We start from the raw sequence: 21,608 nt of genomic DNA, 5'->3' as shown, positions 1-21,608 counted from the left end.
CAAAAATCATCTTTGCCAAAGATTAGAATTAAGTTTCCTATTTACAAAATTTCAAAAGCGTTGGAAGGGAAACGAATTTTCCCAACAATTTCATTATCTTCCTTGTCCTCTCTCTGCAACTCCCACACTTCAATCCTCTCTCTCTCTCTCTCTCGCGCGCGCCACGAACTCAATCTATTTCTCCACAACCACGAGTCCAAGGCCTCTCGGTCAGGCCTCTCCCCGACCTTCCTCACGTTAAGCGTAACAATTCAGATCATAAACCCAGGTTAGTTCCAAATCACAAATTGTTGTTGAAGGCTCTTAGATTCTTAGTCTCGATTTCTTCATCTACTTTCCTTAACTAGCTGAGTATTAATCTGCTCTTTCTTTTGTGTACCAAAGGAAGGATATGGCAAAGATATTTAGTTTCACTGCTGAGGGAATGCTTGCAAGGGCGGCTTCACTTGCTACTGAACCGCTCGTCCGTTCTTGCGGACTTGAAGCAAAACTGACAGGCCTGCATCAAACATTATCCCTGATTCAAGATATCACGCGAAAAGCTGCTGAGCAACTACAAGATCCGGTTGAGGCAGTGGCGTTGTGGGCGCAGACACTTACAGACGTAGCTAATGATGCCGATGATGTCTTGGACGAAATTGACTATGAAGTTCTCCACCGTAAGCTAGAAATACAAAACCATTTGAAGAGAAAGGTACTCAACTTCATTTCACTCTCTAATCCGGTTGCATTTCGTCTTAAAACAGCACATAGAATTAAGAAAATCAACGCATCGTTGGTGGATCTCAAGAATCAGGCGTCTATTATGGGACTAGTTTCCAAAAATATAGATGCAACTTCTCAAGCAATGAGATCGATCAGAGAAACCAATTCATCAATTGGCAATGAAATCATCGTTGGCAGAGATGAGGTCGTGTCAAATATACTTGCAACCTTGACCAGTTCCGAAGTCAATCAAGAAAATCTTTCCGTTATGGCCATTGTGGGAATGCCAGGTTTGGGAAAAACTACTTTGGCCAAGTTAGTTTATAATGAAGATGAGATAAATAAACACTTTGATAAGAAAATATGGATACATGTATCCAATACATTTGATGTCGATTTAATTTTGAGTCGAATCTTAAAAAATGTTGACTGTGGAACGGTTGATATACAAAGTCAGGAGGCAGTGCTTAAAAGCCTCCAAGAACAGTTGAAGGAGAAAAGATGTCTTTTTGTACTAGATGACATTTGGAATGAAGATTCTGAAAAATGGAGCAAACTGATGAGTTGTTTGTCAGAACTCCATTTTGCACGGGGAAGCACCATACTTGTCACTACATGCAGTTCCAAAGTTGCAACAATAACGGGAACACTTCCTCGCTGCGATTTGGGATTTCTATCGGAAGACGAATGCTGGTCCATATTGAAGGAAAGAGCATTTGTAGATAACACTGCTGCTCCTGCAGATCCTGATCTAGAGGAAGTTGGAATAGAGATTGCCAAAAAGTGTGCAGGTTTACCATCTGTGGCAAAGGTGGGGACTATTAATTTAGTATTATTTTTATTTAAAGTTTACACTATTTTGTTTGAAATCTTATTTGTTGTCATTATAACTTCAGCCCACATACTAAACGAAGTAATTTCCACACTTCCTTTTGATCTTATGCACTACTCTACTTTAGTCTATCATTTGATTTTCTAATGGAACTAGAAAGAAAGGAAAAATACAAAAAAAAAAAAGAAAAAAAAAAAAAGAAGAAGAAATTAAATGACAATATTCTTCATTCACGCCTTACAAATATGACAATTAAAAAATATATAGTACTCTCCTTAGTAGGCCTAAGTGACCCATTAAGCCTATTATTGGCCACTAAATATTGTTATAGGGTCCTAACAATCATAACCCCCCCCCCCCCCCCCCCAAAAAAAAAAACAACATAAATAAATAAATAAATGAAGGCATGTCCTCATGCTGTAATTGTAGTTTATGCTACGTGTTTTTTTTTTTTTTTTTTTTTTTTTTGGAACAAACGATGTTATATACATTAAATGAGAGGGGCTGAAGCCTAGTCTCACAATGAGTCAGCAATAATGTGATTCAAACTCGCATTTGGAGAGAATCGAACATAAGATCTCTCACTTACAAGTGAAGAGAAATACCACTAGATCGTAGTATTAAGTGGCAAAATAGTTTATGCTAAGTTAGACCCAATAAGCTCTGCCTTTGTCCAAGTATTAGCGTGGTAGCTACAACCAAAACAAGTGCAAACTTGTCATCAAAATACTAATTATCAAACATCAACATCGTAGCCGAAAACTAAAATAAACAATCTCAAAAATAAGATACTACTAGAATTATGCTCATTACATACCATTTTTTGCCCACCATTTGCAATTGGTGGCCATAGATATAAAGTTGCTACTCTTACTATTTTTTGCCAAAAAATAAAATAAATAAAATAAAAGGAAATATTCCTATTCAAATCTGGGTGCCCACACAGGGCATCCTTTTTTTTTAATATTATTTTACAATTTTGCCACCGATGTGAATAAGGGTGGCACTACAGGAAAGGCACCAATGCAATATTGGTAGCCATTGTTACAATAGAGTCCTCTACATAGGCCATACTCTTTAGTTTAGTGGGTGCTTGGTGGCCATAGAGGTTTGCCACCAATGTGAGTGGCAACACTTGACAATAGCCACTAAATGAAAGGGTGGCTTATAGCCAAATTTCTAGTAGTGAGAACACAAGAAATTTAACATGCTTCGGAGCAAAGCCTATGTCCACAGGTGAAGCACGGTGAGGAATTTCATTAAACAAATGGAGATTACAAAAGAGTGTGTAACTCTCACAACCCAAATTGATTATCACCAAATTGCCAAATGAATGAGCCATGAATTTGCCACACACTCATGATGACTCCAAATCTGACCTCCACCCAAAACCTAGTGAGAGAAAACTCTCTAAACTAATGGGTTTAGCACACAAAATAAATCAACCCTAAGGTCCTATTTATAGTGCATAGGACTTAAGTTACAATGAGAATCCTAATCCTAATTGGAAGTAAATCATCCTAATCAAATAGGTAATTAATAAAATCTCTCCACCAAGTAAGGAATCCAACCAAGAAATCAAATCCAAACTCAAATAGGAAACCAAAACAAAATGGGTAACACAAACCTAATTTTTGCATCATCTTAATTTTGAGCCGTATATCCCAACAATTTCCACCTCGGTGAGAAATTAGCAAAATTTCCAAATCAAATACAAACTCCAAATTGGGGTACCAAATTACAAGCGCAATAGTGATCACCAAATTCTTCAAAGAACTAATCTCCCCCTAGACTCAAAAAATCCAAAACTCTTCAAACTTGAAATTTCCTCCAATGCCTTCTCCAATAAATTTCATTATGGAAACTAACAAACATGAAACAAAATCCAAACAAAAGCTTGAACATATGAACCAAAAGTGCGAATTGCACTCCACCAAAAGAGCTTGAGTACCAACCTCCACCTCCTCACATAACCTTTAGAGGAATTCAGAACAATAATCTTTTGCAATGTTTGCGTTAACACTAGCAAAAGACTTATCAAATAGCTTCTTGTTGCCCTTGAGTTTAGGGCAATCTACTTTCTAATGACCTTCTTTATGACAATAGCTACGAGTGTTCTTTACAAATTTGCCCTTTTTCTTATTCTTTCCTTGAACTACCAAAACTCCATCTTGCATGTCAGACACTTTATTCTTTAGCTCTTTAGAATTCAAAGGGGTTTTAACATGTTCCAAACTAAGACTTTCTCTACCAAATAGCATGGTATCGACAAAGTGTTCATACGAAAGAACATAACAAAGTTATTGCATAATCCTCATCACTAATTTGGTCATCCACACTTTTCAAATCCATCATAAGTTTATTGAAATCATCAACATGCTTATGAAATGATGTACCTTCATCCATTCAAAGAGTATGCAAACTTTTCTTCAAATACAACCGTTTAGCAAAGGGTTTAGTCATATACAAGCTCTCTAATTTGAGCCACAATCTTGATATCATGAACACTTCCACAAATTTTTGTCTCATCTAACACTGTAAAGGTTTGTTCAAGTCTTTCGGTCTCCCACAGTGCATGGAGGACTTTGTTAAATATAATCTTGGCTAGCTCATATTCGGACTATGGGTGTTAAACAAGATATAACTATCTTAGATGAGAGAGACGCCATCATTGGACATTCCAATAGCAATGTAGACTTTCCAAAACACCGACGAGACATTGAATCTCTCATGAAAGCAATGTCCTTGTCCCGCAAGCATTACATGTACTCATGTTCGCATCTTTTACTTGGACGTTGGCTTGCTAATGAGCTACAATAAACATAGTATAATGATAAATTGTCTTTCCTAAACACTCGTGATAGTCCGACTAGACTTGACCCTTTTTCTAGATACACTCCCTTATACGGTAATGATTGTTGACCACTGGACAGTCATTCTACTTGATATATAGTATTCTCCTTAGTGGGCCTAAGTGACCCGTTAACCTTCTTACATATATTGACCCATTAACATTGTCAGGGTCCAACATTCTCTTTATCAACTAAATGGCTAGTAAAAAGAAAAGGAATGTAGAAGTGCATAAAGGTCATTAAAAAAGGCCATTGCTCTTTCTCCTCACCCATGTACTTCTATTGTTGCATTATTGATCTTGTAGGTTGATGGTTACAAATTTCTTATAGCCACCAAAACTTGATCATAGTAAACCAATTTAAGATAAAATATATTTCTCACGTCGATCAAAATGTTTGTGCTAGATTTACTATTCTTTCATCTCAGCCACACACGAAAAATCTAAACCATATAGGAAGTCAATTGAAATGTTAAAAACACCATGATTGATAAGTATAAAAAAGTTTAAATGAAACATTTGTATGGACAAGCCAAGTTATAGTCTGCATCAATACAACACAATGTGCACATATTAGTCAGCTTCTGTCAAACTACAAATTGATGTTTTTCTTGTTATAATCGGTTATGCAATCTATGAATTATTTAACAACAAATCTAACTATATATGAACCAACAGGTTTTTGGAGGAATGTTGCGTTCTAAGAATGGTGCAAATGAATGGTCAACAATTCTAGAAAGTAAAATATGGGACTCTCCAGAAGCAGAAGAGATGATCATCTCGGGATTGAAGTTGAGTTTGGATAATTTGAAATTCCCATTTTTGAAACAATGCTTCACTTATTGCTCAATGTTCAAGAAAGGCTCTGAAATTGAAAGGGATGACCTAATCCAACTGTGGATGGCTCAAGGATTGCTTCACCCTTCTTCCGAGAATAGTGATCTAGAGATGGAGGATATAGGCACTGATTATTTTCATATTATGTTGCAAAACTCCTTACTTCAAGATCTTACAAGGGATGACTTTGGTGTTGTTGCCAGATGCAAGATGCACGTTCTTGTGCATGATTTTGCAGAACTTGTATCAAAATCTGAGAGCGTGACTTCAGATTCTAATGAGATGGTTGGCACACTGAAGATTCGACATGCTTCACACATTCCTACTTCTGTTTTGGAATCAATTCCAAAAAAAGGTTTAAGGGGATTGCGCTCATTGTTTTCTAATAATGAAGTTCCTAGTAACATGTTGCCAAGGTTTAGGGGTTTACATGTCTTGAATCTTTACAATGCTGATATTAAGGAGCTGCCGAAATCAATTGGGAAACTGAAGCAATTGAGGTATTTAAACGTTTCTAGAACAAAGATCAAAGCAATCCCCAAATCTGTCGGCAAGCTCCATAACTTACAGACATTAAGAATGGAGTATTGTAGACGGTTGAAGGAGTTTCCTAAGGAAATCGGAGATTTGATCAACTTGAGACACATCTATTTTGGTCCTGTCCAAAAAAAGGAACGTGCTAATTTTGGTTGGTATAGGAAATCTCATGTTAGGGTTGGGCAATTAACTAGTCTTCGAACCATGCCTTATTTTATTGTGAGTCCTGATGGAACCGGTCGTGGAATTGAGGAATTGGCTAGCTTAAACCACTTGAAAGGTGAACTGGCTATTTATGATTTGGAACATGTGAGGGATGGAGAAGAAGCGAAGAAATCAAATTTAGTTGAGAAGAGCAACATACGAAAGTTATCACTTGCATGGGGTGAGGAAATGAGGCCATGCAACAACGGTGAAGAAGATGTTCTCCAAGGCCTCCAGCCACACCCTAATTTGGAAATTTTAGAGATTCGCAATTTCATGGGTGCTAAATTTCCATCTTGGAAGCCACACAACAACTTGAAAGAGATTCGATTGCTTCAGTGCGACGTATGTGAAGAAGCCCCCATGCTTGGCCATCTACCTGGTCTTATGCATCTTGAGTTTAATACAATGTGTAATCTAAAACGTTTGGGAGATGAGTTTTATGGCTATGATGACGTTGATGATGCAATGAAGACCAAGGCATTGTTTCCTGCATTGAAGACGTTCAGAATTAGTGCGGCCCCAAATTTGACCGAATGGATTGAACCACCAGTGGTGAAAGAAAAACAAATATCGGTGTTTCCTCGCCTTGAGGAGTTGGATCTCGTGGAGTGTCCACAAATGAGAAATTTTCCTGATCATTTTGCATCCCTTTGTAAGTTGGAGATGAGTATTTGTCATGAGCTGTCAAGCATAACGAGTCTTCTACAAAAGTGTACCTCTCTTCAGAATTTGGAAATAAGCAGCTGCGACAAACTTAGGTCGCTTTCATTATTTGGTTTGACATCCATCCGGAAATTGTTGTTTAGTTCACGTGGTGGTGGATTAACATCAAAGAGTCTACGTAGACGACCGGAATTGTACCCCCCAGTTTCTCTTGAGGAGTTGTACATAAAATGCCCTAATCTTGAGGATTTGGAAGTAAGCCGCTGTGATAGCCTGATATCCATTTCAATTCACGGTATAACATCGCTTCGAGGATTGAAGATTAGTTCATGTGGTGGATTAAGATCAATGGACCTCCAAGGTGTACCAGAATGCTATACCACTATAGAGGTGTTGTCTTTAAGGTCGTGCAGAAGTCTAGAGTCAATTTCAAGTTTACACGGATGCACATCCCTCCGTGAATTGACCATTGAAGATTGTGATGGATTAAAAAGTTGTGTATCGATTGGGCTTGAATCTTGTACTTCTATTCGTGCGTTGCGTGTCCATGATTATCAACAATTCAAGCAGTATTCAGCTTATGGGGTAGACATCTCTCTTATTGAGGAGCTGGCCATTTATAACTGCCCTAAGCAAATATGCATTTCAAGTCACGGTTTGACGACCCTCCGCAAACTGCTACTTATTGCAAGTAGTGTACCGGAATTGTCTATCGGCAGCAGTACTACACTGGAGGAGTTGTCTTTACAGGATTGTACATCCCTTGGTTCAGTTTGTATCGACAACTGTGAAAGGCTGAGGCATGTTTCGGTTGATGGGCTAGAAACAGTCACTATTCTTGGGGAGTTGACTATAAGGAATTGTCCTGGTCTAACATTCATTCCAATCACTCCACGTCTTCGAGGATTAGTGATTGAAGGTTCTGAGAAGCTTTCAAGTTTGCCGAGCGGGTTGAAACATTGCAACACACTTGAGAGATTGAAAATAAATGGTAGCCGAAACTTAGTATCCATTCCAATTTCAGATGTATTCCCGCCATCCCTTGGGCAATTTGTAATTGAAGATTGTGCTCAACTATCAAGCCTGCAAGGCCGTCATGAATCTCTTAAGGAGTTGAGTATAGTGAATTGCCCTAAGCTATGGTGGTGTTCAGTTGCCGATGAGGGGAAGAGTCTGACCGCCATCCGGAAATTGGTTATTGCAAGTTGCGGTGGACCGGAATTGAACATTGACTCTATCAGTACTCTTGAGGAGATTTCTTTACGCGATTGCACCTCCCTTGTCGTGTTGGAAATTGAACGGTGCGAAAATTTGATATCTTTGGCAGATGTCGATGTAACTAGCTTGCAATCTCTTTCCAGGTTAAGAATACGTAATTGTCAGAAATTACAATACTTGCCGACGGGTCTACACACTCTGACTCGTCTGGAGAGATTGGAGATTGGTGGGTTGTGGGAGGAGCTCGATTCTTTCCCGGTTCCGCAAATTCCATCATCAGACTGGTTAGAATTCTGCGGGTGGCCTAAGCTCAAGTCTCTGCCTCAAGTAATTCATCACTCGACTAGTCCTGTAACACTGTTAATTATAGCTAATTGTGATGGGCTGGAGACTCTTCCAGAGTGGTTGGGTGACCTTACATCTCTCTACCGACTAGATATTTACAAATGCAAGAATCTCAAGTCTCTGCCTTCCGCCCAAGCTATGCAACGCCTCACCAGACTAGAATATCTAACAATTTTAGGATGTCCCATTCTAAAGGAAAGATGCGTCTGGGGTACCGGCACTGAGTGGCCCAAGATTTCTGATATTCCATACGCGGACCGTAATTTCTTCTCTCTCAAACCAAATAATTCATTTGTTCGATTCCCTTTCTTTCACCTTTTCCTTTCTTCTTCTTCTCCACTATTGAGTATTGACCAAACCTCATTTTTTGTTAATTAGTTGATTCAAGTTGGGAATGAAGATTGAATGTTGGCCTGAGATTTCTCACATTCTAAACGTCAGAGGTACTTTCTTGTCAAACCAAATTATTCATCAAGTTTTATGTCTTAAATATTTACTTCCACACCTTTTACCATCATTTCAACAAATTGCAGGTTGTTTTCTACATTTCTTGCTAACTTCTTTGCGTTACATATGATCAGCCAGCGTCCAGATTCAAGACCAATCCAACTTCTCACTTCCAAGTCAAGAATGTACGTTCTAGAGTCAAGTCATCCTCTAAACATTTCTGGATTCAAGAAGAATCCAAGTTTTCACTTCCAAGTTCAAATACACTAATAAATCAGGCATCACTGAATCCGACATGTGCATGAAGGAAAATGTTGAAGCTGGAAAGTTACATTTCGACAAGAACAAGTCCGATATGCTAACCAAGGCTTGTCCGAAAGGCAAACATCAACACCGCAGAAACAGATGAGGTCTGCATTTTTTTTAGCACCGTGTTGGAAATGAGGGTAATGTTCAAATTCCCTCGTGTAAATGAGACGTCACTACAAAGATATTTGTTATCATGCAGTTTACTGTAGGATGTCCAGTCCTCTGTACTGTGAAAAATTCATCAAAAAATCTACGTTCTAGAGTCCAAGTTATCCTCTAAAGATTTCGGGAGAGTAGAGAGTGTAATCCCATTTTTGGGAGTTTGTCACATGTACAAACACCACGTACCCAAAAATCATACCAGAATTAAAATTCGGTTATAAATTAGGTTTACAGTTTTCCGATAGACCAGAAAATGTCGAGCTAAAATGTGAGGCAAACACACAAAACTCTAAGTGGCGCCATAGCTTTTGGTGGCAGTAAGTGGCGCCAACAAAGAAACCAAGATTTAGACCCATAAATTTTTATGGAAAAAGACAATACCATAAAGCAAATTAGAACCGTGACGCTTCAACACAGGTAAACAAGTTCCTAATTTAAAATTATCAGAATAAAAGATCCTCAAAACAAGATGCCCGACAAGAAGTTCACTAAGATGTAATCTCGAATAAAAGCAGAAGGAAACTCACCGAGATGTAATCCGCAACAAAAAAAATGTATGACTGGCAGGGTAAAATAGACGACACCACTTCACAGCCCTAGACTTTTAATATGTCACCGAAGAAAGGAGTTCAAGCTGGGAACCAAGCTTCTCGTCTGCAGATTTTCAGCCTTCAACCTAAGTTTGGTTAGCTGCTTCTTCCTCTCATATGCCACCTGAGCCATCTCCTTCCCCTTGTTCTCTAGCTCCTGTGAACACGAAATAAAAAGATGTTCGGTACTTGGCATATAACTTTACCAACAAATGTAACTTTGCATTCATAGTCAATCCGAGAACATCATGTCATGGAGGCAAAAACACGTATAATGCAAACCTATTGCCAAGCTTAAAGGTAGTTTCCAATTCGAGCACATCTCAAGAAATTTTAAAAACATATAGAGCCATGTATGATCATAAACACCGTATTCATGGATGAATAAATAAATAAACATCACAACACCAATAAGTGAAATGAGCGAAAAATGTAAAGTATGAAGACAGCTCCGTAAGATAACAAATGTATCGACTCTGCTGTGGCTAACAACAATCTACATTCAAATTACATCCAAACAACATTCAAATTACAAGAAAATACAATCTACATTCAAATTACTTACAATAAATAAAGGGCAATGTTAACAAATTTCGACATCATTAAACACGAATTGTAAAAAGCATAAATCTTTTGAGTTGAAATTCATCTTATCTTGAGGCTGTCATAATGGTTTCATCCGACCTCAGACGAAAGCTGACCCAACAAGCAGTATTTGTGGCCCTTCAGAAGCCTCAAATCCCTAATTCACAATTGATCACAAACCCCAATTCACTGAAGCAATTCATCAAACACTTAGAAAACAAAAATAAAGTCACACCACCACCATGCTCACTTGAGAGCATCAGGAACCACCGTCCTCTTCGTCTAGTCATACGGCGGTAGGATGCCCTCGTAAACCTTCAGCTCGCCAGAGCCCGCGCTTAGTCTTGTGCGGAATCATCCCGAAAAAAAAAATACAAACCAATCGCCATTAAAACCCTGAGTTTTGAAGCAGAGGAACAGAGTGTGAATTACGAAATTACGGCATTACCCTCGGACGTTGCGCCAGAAAATTCTGGCGGGAGAGGGTTGGGTATTCATGCGCTTCCTGAGGAACTTCATGTACTTCAGCTTCTGCCTCACCAGACCTCCTGATATGGCGATCTGCTCGGCGCGCACGACTGCGGTCGGCTGGCCGTTGAGAAGGTCCTTGGTCACTACCACCACTCGCTTCGCGCAGATTCCTGAGCCGGACACCAATTTCGCACACTCGGATTCTCTCTCACAGCTAAGGGTTTTGTCAACCGCGGGCCCTGCATTGGTTTTTGGGCCGACTATTGGGCTTTGAACATTTCTAATAATGTTTTGTATTCAGCCAGTAATTGGGCTTTTTATTGACTTGGAATGTAGAACCAAGAAGTTTTCCCTGGTGCACTCTTGTTCGGAAATGAACTTTCTTTTGATGTGCACTAAAGAAAATTTGTGAACCAAATCCTATTTCCTCACGACAATTCTTTTGGAGTGATTTAGATATGAAAGTGAGTGCTAGATGATAAATTACCAAGCATTTCCTTAACAATATGATGTGTTTTTAGTGTAGTGTAAAGTTTAGATGCATCTCGATCTGAAGAGAAATTTTAATGTGCGACTAAAGGATCATAAGTATATACGGCCACTCACCAAATAGAGAGTCATTATGTTTATAGCATCTAAGGTACCTTGTGATCCCATCGATGTGAGAGTTTCTACATACATGCAACTGTGTAAAAGAATTTTTCTAGACTAAGGTACCGTTTGGTACGTGGGACGGGATGGGACAGAGTGGGACAAGGCGTTCCGTCCCACGTTTGGTGCGCCTAAAACGGGTGGAACGAGCTGTTCCACGGGACGAGTTTTGGATGAATTTTGGTTCCACCTCACCCCCCTGGAACGACTCGTTCCACATCCGTGGAACACAAAATTATAATCTCTCCGTCTCCTTCTTCTTCCTCCTTATTTCCATCCGAGGGCATCTTTTCTCCCACTCTGTTCCGTTCTGTCCTGTCCCGTCCCGTCCCGTCCCATTCCGTTCCGTTTCGTCCCGTCTGCATACCAAACGATATGTGTTAGAAAGTCTTTGAAATAAACAAAACAAGTTAGTGAGAATCATGAAATGCACTATCTCAAGTTATGATCATATCGACAAGAGTTTGATATGACCGTTGTACAAGTTGTAGAGTCGATTCATTGACGAAAACTCTGCCTACGCAACCAAATATTAAGCATGAATGTGTGAACAAGATATTTACTACTCGAGCTACAAGCCTGCACAAACTTTTGATGTCCCTCAAGTTGATCAAAACACAAGACGGATGAAAATAAAAAGCTAGCAAACGAGCTTTATTTTGTTCAGAAAAATTTAAAAAAAACAAACAAGCTAGCTTTACTACTACGTGGAATATGAACATTAAAAAATAAAAAAACCACCAACCGTATAGGCAGTTTGTGGTTGGTGGACGGTTGGTGGAAGAAGGGGTCATCCCACCCCTTTACTTGCCCAACTCCCGCACAATCAAACCACCAACCCACCTTCCCTTCTTTACTCTTTCAAATCAAACTCTGTGAAATCTTCAAAATCTCTGCATTTCCAAGTCTTAGAAGTGAAGAAGCAGATCGGCCTCTGACTCTCCTCCTCCGACGACAATGGCTGGAGACAAAAAGGTTTATACTTTGGCTGAGGTCTCCACTCACAGTGATCGCAAGGACTGCTGGCTTGTCATCGATGGAAAGGTAATGTTCTTGCTTCTTCTGAACTGCAGTTTTCAGTTAAATTTTGGGATTTGCGTGTGTGGTTGAATTTGGGTTTTGCTCTGATTGGATCTAGGTGAAGTGTTTGTTGGTGGGTTTTGACTGGTATGGTTGAATATTGGTTCATATTCTGACTGCATGTTGGACTAAGATCAGGATGAAATGTGTTCGAGATTGCCATAAAAACAAGGAAAATTACAAGTTCATAGATTGGTACGAGTCAGATTGATAGACATTGGTTGAGATATAGATTTCAACTTATAGGAGCATGATTCAACTGCTGATGGATGTGCATTTCTTTTGTGTTTTTAGTGAATTTATCGCCTCGAAAGGCGATAACTTGTGCTTACTGTGCATTGGTTTCTCTTAAAATGGGTGGTAAACTGTGGAGAATAGCTAATTATTAAGATTTTTGTTGGGGGTGAAATGATTGATTAAGTTTAATGAAATTATTGCATGAAGGCACAGCAAATAAAAAATGGTGCAAATGTTGCAGATGGACTTTACAAAGCCGATTCCCAGCCGGCTAGCCCTCTTCGATTCCTTGTTGAAGTAGTATTAGTGTAGCTGATTTAACTTGGCATAGTTCAGGTTCCCTTCTTAGTAAGCGTAGATTATCTGTTCGGTCCACTTTGTTCACGTTCATTACCAACTGATGTGCCCTCAGTTTTATATTACAAAATTTGACGGTAATAATGCTTCCATTTGTCAATTATTTGTATCTCAAGGAAAAATGTGTTGCTCTTTGTGTGTGTTCAGTGCCAATCATTTGGGGAGGGAGTAGCAATATGGAAGAAATTTTGCGGTCAAGTGAGGGTAGATTATTTATATTGTGATAAACGTGTTGGAACAGGTATATGATGTAACAAAATTCTTGGAGGACCATCCTGGTGGTGATGAGGTCTTATTGGCAGCCACAGGTACAACACAGTGACACTCTCTCAAACAAACAAAATTGTTTCCCTTTTCATATGCACACAACACAATATACAGGCCAAAACAGAAACCTATTGATTCGATGTGATTCATGGTCCTAATATGATCTTTGGTTTGCAGGAAAGGATGCAAGTAATGATTTCGAAGATATTGGCCACAGTTCCACTGCTAGAGCAATGATGGACGAATTTTACGTTGGAGACATTGATTCAGCATCCATCCCCGCGAAGAGGATGTACACTCCTCCCAAGCAGCCTCACTACAACCAGGACAAGACAACTGATTTCGTCATCAAACTCCTCCAGTTCCTTGTTCCTCTGCTAATTTTGGGCTTAGCCTTTGGCGTCCGCTTCTACACCAAATCGTCAACAACATAAATGTAGAAGCCGAAGGAGAAGTGAGAATGCTTTCGAATAAGTTTATGACGGGGTCGCAAGGACCCTTTGTTAGTTTTTGGGTTTGGAAATGCTGTGATGAAGGGATGTTAGGATATATTTGACTTCTTTCTGGTAATGAGTTTAAGCCTTCGCTTTCAAACTTCACTTGAATTATGAGTTGTGGTTGCTGATACGACATGTCGTGGGACTGATCATGGCCCAATACACACAAAATTGTGACTGGTTGTTGGGGCTTGATTCAGGGCCCCACATAAGTTTTACAGACCAGCTATTTACACCCAGCGATTCCATCACTACACCCAACATACAAAAACGATGTTGGGTTCCTTTCCCATTTTGCCCTTGCCTACTTCTACCTTCATTTGAAAATCAGAAAACAACGAAAAACATATTTTGTATAAAAGAAAACACGTGCAAAACCCATGGTCGACCATGGCCTCCATCTCTGTGGTGGTGGTCGAACATGCAAGCGCCATGGTCGACCATGGTCTCTCTCTTCATGGAAGCCACAACTAGTAGAGAAACTTGCCTACTATATAGATCCCACTACGATGATATTTTGAATTACCTATTGTCATGTGTCTTAACATTTACATATAGCAGTACATGATTAGTAAGAGAATCGATATAGTGGCATATGCAGAAAAGTTCTTCACTACCAAATAGTCATGACTTCTGTTTTGTTTTTTCTTTTACGCAAATCAATCATCTATTACATACCCTTTAAGGAAAAACACTTCAAACCAATACTTACAAAAAATTAAAATAAATATCGATCTCACTTTGCAAAAGAATTATCACAATTAAGAATCGAGTAGAAAATAACAAGTGAATAGCCGATGAGCTCCCTCCTCCAATTAAAATACTTCACTGTTTTTGTATAAAATTTATAATTATGAGACGTGTTCATCTAACTCACAATTTTTTTTTCCTCTTTAAGTTTGGGTGATTGAGTACCATGATCAAATTCTTGGGGCATATAGGAACCCTGTAAGGTTCGATATCTTTCATTTTTGGAAAGTTTCAATCTGTTTTAGGACCATTTTTGGATAATCCATTATTAAAATAAGTAGCAAAAGCCAAAAGGAAGAACAAGAAACAAAACAAGACAAGTTTGATTTAAGTGGAAGTAGTGGAATTGTGCTTCTGGCTTGTTTTGTTTCTTATTTTTCCTTCTAGCTTTTGCTACCAATAGTCATGACTTCTGTTTTGTTTTTTCTTTATGCATATTAGTCATCTATTACATTACTCTTTAAAGAGAAACACTTCAGACCAGTATTTAGAAAGATAATGAGCTAACTTTACAAAAAAAAAAAAAATATATATATATATATATATATATATATATATATATATATCACATCACGATTAAAAATCAATTAGAATATGAAAAATGAATTGCCGATGAGCTCCTTCCTCTGGTTAAACTATTTTAAGGTTTTTGTTTAATACTTAATTATCAATTTTTCTTCTAACCTACAATTTTTTCTTTGAAGTTTGGGTGATTGAGTGTTTATGACCAAAATCTTTGGTTTGATATCTATCCATTTTTGGAAAGTTTCTATATGGTTTACGTAGGTCCAATTTTGGATAATCCATTAATTAAATAAGTAGAAAAAAATAAATAAATTAATTAAAAAAAAAAAAACCAAGGAAATAAGTAGCAAAAGCCAGAAGGCAAAACAAGACAAGTTTGATTTAAATGGAAGTAGTGGAATAATGGGAGAGATTTTTCCGTGTAATCAGTACATAAGATAGTACATCACATGTATTATACAAATAGTGAAATATGTGTGCTAAAAGGTTAATAATTTAAAAAATAAAAATTTTCATCATTTTTATTAAAATAAGTGATGGACCATTTGTATTCCTGTCACAAAGAAAAATTTCCCGAATAATGGAGGAGGAAACAATAAAAGAGTAGGATCAGCGTCAACGGGTGCCGATGATCTCGAGGCACCTCCATTGGATCATAATGTTCTTTGCCACACATTCTTAAATTCGTCCAATACTATGCCGCTCTTGAGGAGAAAGTTTTCTTTGTTTTCATAACACATAGTGGTACACTATGTGTTATTATATAAGTAGTGAAAATTTTATTTTTTGTATTATTAATTTTTTAACATAAAATATTACTTGTATAGTGATACATTATATACCACCCTGTGTTCCGGGTATATAAAAAAACCTCTTGCTCTTGAGGCTCTGCTTTGACTGCGCACCACTAGATATTTTGAGCACAATAATCCTCAGGTCCCCAACTGGTTATCTTTACTTGAAGAATGATAAAATATATTTGCGTAGAACTCGTTTGTAGGTGTTTTTAAAATGTCTGAAATCGTTTTTGGTAAAAATATTTTTGAAACCAATTCTTAATGAAAATGTAAGTAAGTGGTCATAGAAAATCACTTGTTTCCTGAAAGAAGCAGATAACTGGTGTTTTTTGCCAGAAATCACTTGAAGTGTTTTTGAAACTAAATGTATTTTCTCTGAAAGCATTTTCAGTTATTTTAAAAACACTTCCAATAAGCTCTTAGCTATCTTTGTTGTTTTTGTTTGATATATTCAATTTCATGACTAAAAATAAAGAAAAGTATGTGACAAGTTAAAAAGAACATAAAAATTACCTACTAACTTGTCAATATCATATAATAAGCGTATGTTTATACTCAATCACTACCTCTTCTTTTCAAAGATATGTAAGAGAGATTTGCAAATCACTGATGCATTTACAAGTCCCTCTCGTGTGCCTTAGTAACGATCATAAAGAGCATTTTTAATCCCTTGGATCTGCCATTTTGTAATAAGTTCCTTACTTGACATCAATCCCCTGAGACTAGGAAATCCCCCAGTCTGTCAAACATAGCCTTCTAAGAGGTAATTTTGGAAGAATGGTTGAGTAAGAAGAATAAACTATTTAAAAATTGTAAAATTTTGTTAATTAAGAGTTTGATGGGTAGGCAGAGATAATAATTTAGCATAAATAGAAGCTCCACTAACATTTGGTTTAATCTAAGATTTTAGACTCAACTAACACCTGTGTGATAATATACATTTATGATGAGTTCGATACCTAGTTGTAGACGACTCCATTCCAGTAACACACCTCTATTGTTTGCATCTGTTGGGATGCAAATAGTTTGTACAATAAGTTGGTGCCTTTCCATACTAGTGTCTTTTGCACCACCATGTAGGCGCCCATTTTGTCACATTGCTCAACTATGGAGTCCTTTGGGACTCTGAGCAGCCAAAACAAGTGTTAAGATTAAGAATAAGACCCTTCACAAACACCAAACAAAGAATCTACTCAAATGCGTACAGAATCTATGTGGACAAAGAAAAGTCACATTCCTCCGGCTAATTTTGGCATTCCCCTCCAAAGATTCTTCATAAGTTTCTCCACCAAAACTCCATCTGCTAGTGAGTTTATTACCACTATAAGAAGCAAATTTGAGCAGCCTGGTAGCTCCTCTTCCTCGACGTATTGTCCAGTAACTCCTAGCTGCTTAGGAAAAAATACTTGATCAGATATTACCGGCATTTGATTTGGCGATGGGAAGTGTAGCGAGGGAGGAAGGCGTGCTGAAATTGGTGCGTCCAGGGAGGCGTTTGGAGGTTCACAAGAAACCGGTAACAGCTGAAGAGGTGATGAGAAGGTACCCCCGGCACAGCATAACTAGGCCAGACATCTTTGAGTTCCCGTGGATTGTGGTTAAGCCTGAAGCAGTTTTGATTCCCGGGAAAGTGTTTTTTATAGTTCCTAACCGAACGATTTATCAGTTGCTTAAAGCCAGAGAGCACGGCTATCAGCCTCCTCCTTTGATTGAACATAAACAATCTGTTAAGGCTCATGGCCACCATCAAGTATATGAACATAGTTCTCCTCCCAAGGAGTATGCTGGTATGACACCGAAGCACCACGAGCAGAGGCGAAGGCTCAAGCTTCAGTTTTTTGCTTGTGCTACTGTAAGCCCTAGCCTGAGTGATGAAGATGCTGACTCTGACAGAAGACTCCAAACAGATATCAAAGTAGAGTTGTCATCCACAAGCAAGAAAACTCGTGGAGAATCTAAGCAGAAACCTCTGATACATTCAAGAAATGAAACTAGACGTCGTAGAAAACATGATGATGGCAACAACGACATTACTGTCAAACTTGGTGATCTTAATATTAGGGAGAGCACCTTGCTGAAATCTTGTATAAGAAAACCTGAAAGTGCTCGTAAGTCGCTTCGCCTTAAGGTAAATTTTACCGTGCCAAACAAGGAAGAGGAGCGACAAAGAGAGGCTACTGGGTCTCGGGTGCAATTCCAAGGCTTCTCAAGTAGATTAGTCCTGCAAGGCATTTATTAAACCGTGTTTTTGTACGTTGATTATGCGCACCAATGTTTTGTTACCTTATTAGAGCAGCTGTATAAGTTTATTTGTTTGTTCTACATATCCAGCATAGAGTCTATATTATTTAATCTTAACCTGCTACATTTTGCAATTAAGTTGAAATTTAATTTAATGATTTAGAATTTAAACAAATGTAAAAACTGTACTCAACCAAAAGCATCACTTACAATCAAGATCCTTCCCCGCTATCGCTAACTCAAAGCACAAATCTTTTTTACAAGGAGGCCAAAAGACGCATACACAAGTGAAAATTTCGTAAGGCTTGCACTTACTAAAAAGACATAAAAAGTTCCTGACAATGTGAATTACCTAATCTGTGCTTGCACACGTTCTCTCAATCACTTTAGAATCAGTCCTATAAGAATGCCTTGACGGAGAAGTGGATGCCCTTGAAGAACTATTTGCAAAGAAGCTTAGCTTGCCAATCTTCTTGGAGAAAGAACTCATAAATTTACGAGAGTTGGACCTTTGCATATCCCTCTTCATGCATACATGTTCTCTCTCAAGATCATTTAGTCTCATTCTTAACCGAGCTAGCTCAAGCTTTAGCTCACGATTTTCTCTCCTCAATGATGCATAGTTGTCTCGTGGAGACATCGCTGCACTGAGCGCACCACTGCTGATCCGCCATGACTGGTGCATTGGCTTGGGTTCATCTTCATTAGAGCAGCCCAAGGAATTTCTGAGCCTTATTTGCTCAAAATAAAGCACTTGTACTATTGACTGGAGAGGGAGGCGCTCGTTCTGTGCAGCATGTGCACCTGCTTCTTGTGAGAGCTTTTGGAAATCAATCATTTTGCAGAGCCTCTTCTTGTCTGTATCTGTTAAACCTTGATGAGCCTGTCACAGAAAGAACGTATATAAATAAATCGAAATTCATGAAAGAATAGTTATAGCAAAACATCTTAATCGAGACTAATGGCAAAGAAAGATAAGAATGACATACTTTTAAGTAAATATCAATGGCTCGATATAGCCCATCATGAACTGTTCGTGCGTGTTCTGGTAAAGCATCAGCAATGACTATGAACTTAGCAAGCTTGAGGTTTGCATCAGGAGCTATTTCAGCAAGGTAATTGTCCACCAACTTTGAAACTTTAAACAAAGCGGTCTGGGAAGGTGAATGAGGACTATCAGATTCAAAAACAGACGCATCTTCCATATCTTCTTCGCTATCATCTTGCTGAGAAAAGTTAACTAAAATCCTATGCACTGTATCGACATCAAATAAAGTGTCACCAGCGTGCTTGAAAGAAGGGATCAGAAGATCATCAAGAGTAGCAATATCCAGTTGTGACCCAATTCTCCTCTCCAGATCAAGTCTGCAAGCAATTGTGCAATCAAGCATTACAGCGCTTCGCAAAAGCCCAAATAAGAAATTGATTGGAATAACAAGTTTCTCGACGGGCAGAAGGCTGACAATTGTCTCAACCACGAGTTTTTCATGCCCGGTTGAAGCTGAAATTCCGTCAACTTTTGTCTGGCCAGACATATTCCATAAGCTGGACTTTTTTGTCAACTCCTTCTGCGCATAGTTCACAAGTGATGCACCAATACTCTCAGGGCGGACTCCGCGGCACTTCATGGCAGTTATGACTCTTTGGTACAGGTCAACACGAAGAACTGAAAGATCTTCTATCCACCAGTCCCCATCAGATTTGGCTTGCCTGTTCATGTGAAGCCTCCCCGAGCTGCTATACTCCAAGCGCGAAAAGCTCGAAGCAATTTGCTCTACACAAGCCTTTGAGGCTATTGCATCTATGCAACGGCTAACTATTCTCAGCTCATCGGCCAGAGGGAGTAAACTCTCACATTGTTGCAAAACCTCAACACACATTTCAAGATTCTTGCAAACAACGCTTTCAAGGTATTCTTCAGCACGCGAACCAAGATTATCTTTTGAGTACTCTTCAGTCATTTCAAGGTAATCAGAAGCACAACACAGCTGAGAAACGTTTGAAGATGTGATCTCGAAGTTAATACCATAACAGAACTTTGCTGCCAACTCAAATGATTCTGCACCTCCCGGTAGATTAAGAAGTTCCACTCTTGAGATATCAGAATCCCTGTGTTCAGCAACCAACTTCCGGATTCTCCCACTTCTAGAGACCAGAGGGAACTGCATTCAGAAGCACCATAATATATCAAAATTCCATCAACACAGTGAATTTAAAGAATCATTTTCAAGAATTGGAAGTAAATAAAACAGCAAAGGTAGTTACCTTATGTAGTGAGAAAGCCCCTCCATTTACTTGTATTGTAATATCGCTTGGAACGTCCCGAAAAATCCTGCAAAAGATCAACAAGTAAACATTCATACAAAACCGTTGCAGATATTTGCACATGACAAAAATCAATGAGGAAAAAAAAAGTTTCTTTATAGAATACATATCAAGAGAACAATCAGAAACCATTGATCTTTTGTTTATCATGCATCTGCACAACATAGCACATAAATATATATATCAAAACACCACTTATAGAATCACTAGGTAGTGTAGGCAACACTTACAAAATAAAATTAAAAGTACTCAAGTTGAAATACAAACATAAAAAAACATATGAAAATCAAGAAACAAACCACTCGTTGTATCGCTGCTGCCGCGAACTCTTAGCCACGGATAGTTGTGGTTGCTGCTGCTGCTGATGCTTGTCACCGCCGCGGTCCATGGGGCGAGAAAATGGCACCCAAGAGAGGAAATTGGAATGTCAAGGCAAAGATGAAAAAATGGTAATGGTGGGGTTGAAAGAGTGAAGTACTGGGAAGAGAGACAGAGACAACAACCCAGTTGGAGATGTTGATGTTGGTGGTGAACTTGTTTGGCCATTTTTTTTTCTTTTTGTCAAACAGGTGGTGTGCAAAACACAGATTGCAATTGTCCAAAGCAATGGGCCTCTTTGGTGGGTCATGCTTTTCTGCCTTTAATTTTTTTTTTTTTTTTTCCGCCGGGGGGGGGGGGGGGGGGGGGGGGTGGTGGTGTGGGGTGTGGCGTGGGGTGGTGTGGGGCGTGGCGTGGTGTGGTGTGGTGGTTTAGTAATCACACTCATGTTTTTTGTTGCTCTCTGCTGTGATAGGATTTAATTTAATTTTTTAAAATTTGAGATGATGAGGAAGCACAGAAAGGAGAGGTTTGTTACTTTGTTCACATAGTAAAGTCAAAACCTCTCATTACCAACCGGCAAAAAAGCGGGAAATATAGAAAAAGTAGTTATTTTGGTTTGACAACTTTGACATGTTTTATTGTACTTTTTGTCGGCCGTAAAACCCTGTAAAAGTGAAAGACTCCGGGAGGGAAAAATATCCTGCCGAAAATAAAGGGAGGTGAGATGGTGGTAAATTGGTGTAATTAATGGGATATGAACTGTGATGGATCTAGGATTCCAATATTAGGGGTTTGAGCTTT

At 38.7% G+C, this 21,608-nt stretch overlaps 4 protein-coding genes across 5 annotated transcripts in view; 2 read left to right on the top strand and 2 right to left on the bottom strand.

Annotated features, from left to right (window-relative positions):
- LOC148696785 (large ribosomal subunit protein uL13z-like) overlaps window positions 1–11,416 on the bottom strand; it is a 41,510-nt gene extending 30,094 nt beyond the window's left edge. The window contains exons 1-3 of the mRNA XM_088693369.1: window positions 11,404–11,416; window positions 10,737–11,019; window positions 10,388–10,445 (exon numbers count right to left, since the gene is read on the bottom strand). Coding sequence (XP_088549495.1) covers window positions 10,388–10,445; window positions 10,737–11,019; window positions 11,404–11,416 — 354 coding nt within the window. The remainder of the gene's footprint in view (window positions 1–10,387; window positions 10,446–10,736; window positions 11,020–11,403) is intronic.
- LOC137726020 (putative disease resistance protein RGA4) lies at window positions 142–9,335 on the top strand. 2 transcript variants are annotated; one of them, XM_088694407.1, is made up of 5 exons: window positions 142–268; window positions 385–1,516; window positions 5,067–8,454; window positions 8,574–8,638; window positions 8,777–9,335. In XM_088694407.1, exons 2-4 carry the CDS (start codon window positions 392–394, stop codon window positions 8,591–8,593), a joined length of 4,533 nt encoding a protein of 1,510 aa, XP_088550533.1. In that variant the 5' UTR covers window positions 142–268; window positions 385–391; the 3' UTR covers window positions 8,594–8,638; window positions 8,777–9,335. The 2 variants fall into 2 exon arrangements, 1 of the variants encoding a protein (XP_088550533.1); XR_015962737.1 differs by having other exon boundaries at window positions 5,067–8,638.
- An 804-nt stretch (window positions 11,417–12,220) lies between the features above and the next one.
- LOC137726488 (cytochrome b5) lies at window positions 12,221–13,950 on the top strand. Its single transcript, XM_068465423.2, has 3 exons — window positions 12,221–12,454; window positions 13,326–13,392; window positions 13,529–13,950. Exons 1-3 carry the CDS (start codon window positions 12,368–12,370, stop codon window positions 13,783–13,785), a joined length of 411 nt encoding a protein of 136 aa, XP_068321524.1. The 5' UTR covers window positions 12,221–12,367; the 3' UTR covers window positions 13,786–13,950.
- A 4,376-nt stretch (window positions 13,951–18,326) lies between these two features.
- Window positions 18,327–21,372, bottom strand: LOC137720977 (BTB/POZ domain-containing protein At5g48800-like). The gene is made up of 4 exons (XM_068460108.2): window positions 20,786–21,372; window positions 20,427–20,493; window positions 19,151–20,323; window positions 18,327–19,044 (listed from the first exon to the last, which is right to left on the bottom strand). The coding sequence occupies exons 1-4, from the start codon at window positions 20,872–20,874 to the stop codon at window positions 18,514–18,516; spliced, it is 1,860 nt and encodes a 619-aa protein (XP_068316209.1). The 5' UTR covers window positions 20,875–21,372; the 3' UTR covers window positions 18,327–18,513.
- Between the last annotated feature and the right edge of the window lie 236 nt (window positions 21,373–21,608).

The sequence above is a fragment of the Pyrus communis genome, chromosome 5 (assembly GCF_041283825.1).
Source record: "Pyrus communis isolate YQ-2024b chromosome 5, ASM4128382v1, whole genome shotgun sequence".
Classification (NCBI taxonomy): domain Eukaryota; kingdom Viridiplantae; phylum Streptophyta; class Magnoliopsida; order Rosales; family Rosaceae; genus Pyrus; species Pyrus communis.
This window is presented reverse-complemented; position numbering and strand designations above follow the sequence as displayed.

Bases quoted from the DNA above. Each gene is read 5' to 3' on its own strand.
- LOC137720977 (XM_068460108.2), bottom strand. From the start codon at position 20,874: ATGGACCGCGGCGGTGACAAGCATCAGCAGCAGCAGCAACCACAACTA. The intron at 20,494-20,785 runs GTTTGTTTCTTG...GATCTTTTGCAG, and splicing joins CAGCAGCGATACAACGAGTG to GATTTTTCGGGACGTTCCAA. The intron at 19,045-19,150 runs GTATGTCATTCT...TTTCTGTGACAG, and splicing joins CCATTGATATTTACTTAAAA to GCTCATCAAGGTTTAACAGA.
- LOC137726488 (XM_068465423.2), top strand. From the start codon at position 12,368: ATGGCTGGAGACAAAAAGGTTTATACTTTGGCTGAGGTCTCCACTCAC. The intron at 12,455-13,325 runs GTAATGTTCTTG...GTGTTGGAACAG, and splicing joins GGCTTGTCATCGATGGAAAG to GTATATGATGTAACAAAATT. The intron at 13,393-13,528 runs GTACAACACAGT...TTTGGTTTGCAG, and splicing joins GGTCTTATTGGCAGCCACAG to GAAAGGATGCAAGTAATGAT.
- LOC137726020 (XM_088694407.1), top strand. From the start codon at position 392: ATGGCAAAGATATTTAGTTTCACTGCTGAGGGAATGCTTGCAAGGGCG. The intron at 1,517-5,066 runs GTGGGGACTATT...ATGAACCAACAG, and splicing joins GTTTACCATCTGTGGCAAAG to GTTTTTGGAGGAATGTTGCG. The intron at 8,455-8,573 runs GTAATTTCTTCT...TTTGTTAATTAG, and splicing joins TGATATTCCATACGCGGACC to TTGATTCAAGTTGGGAATGA.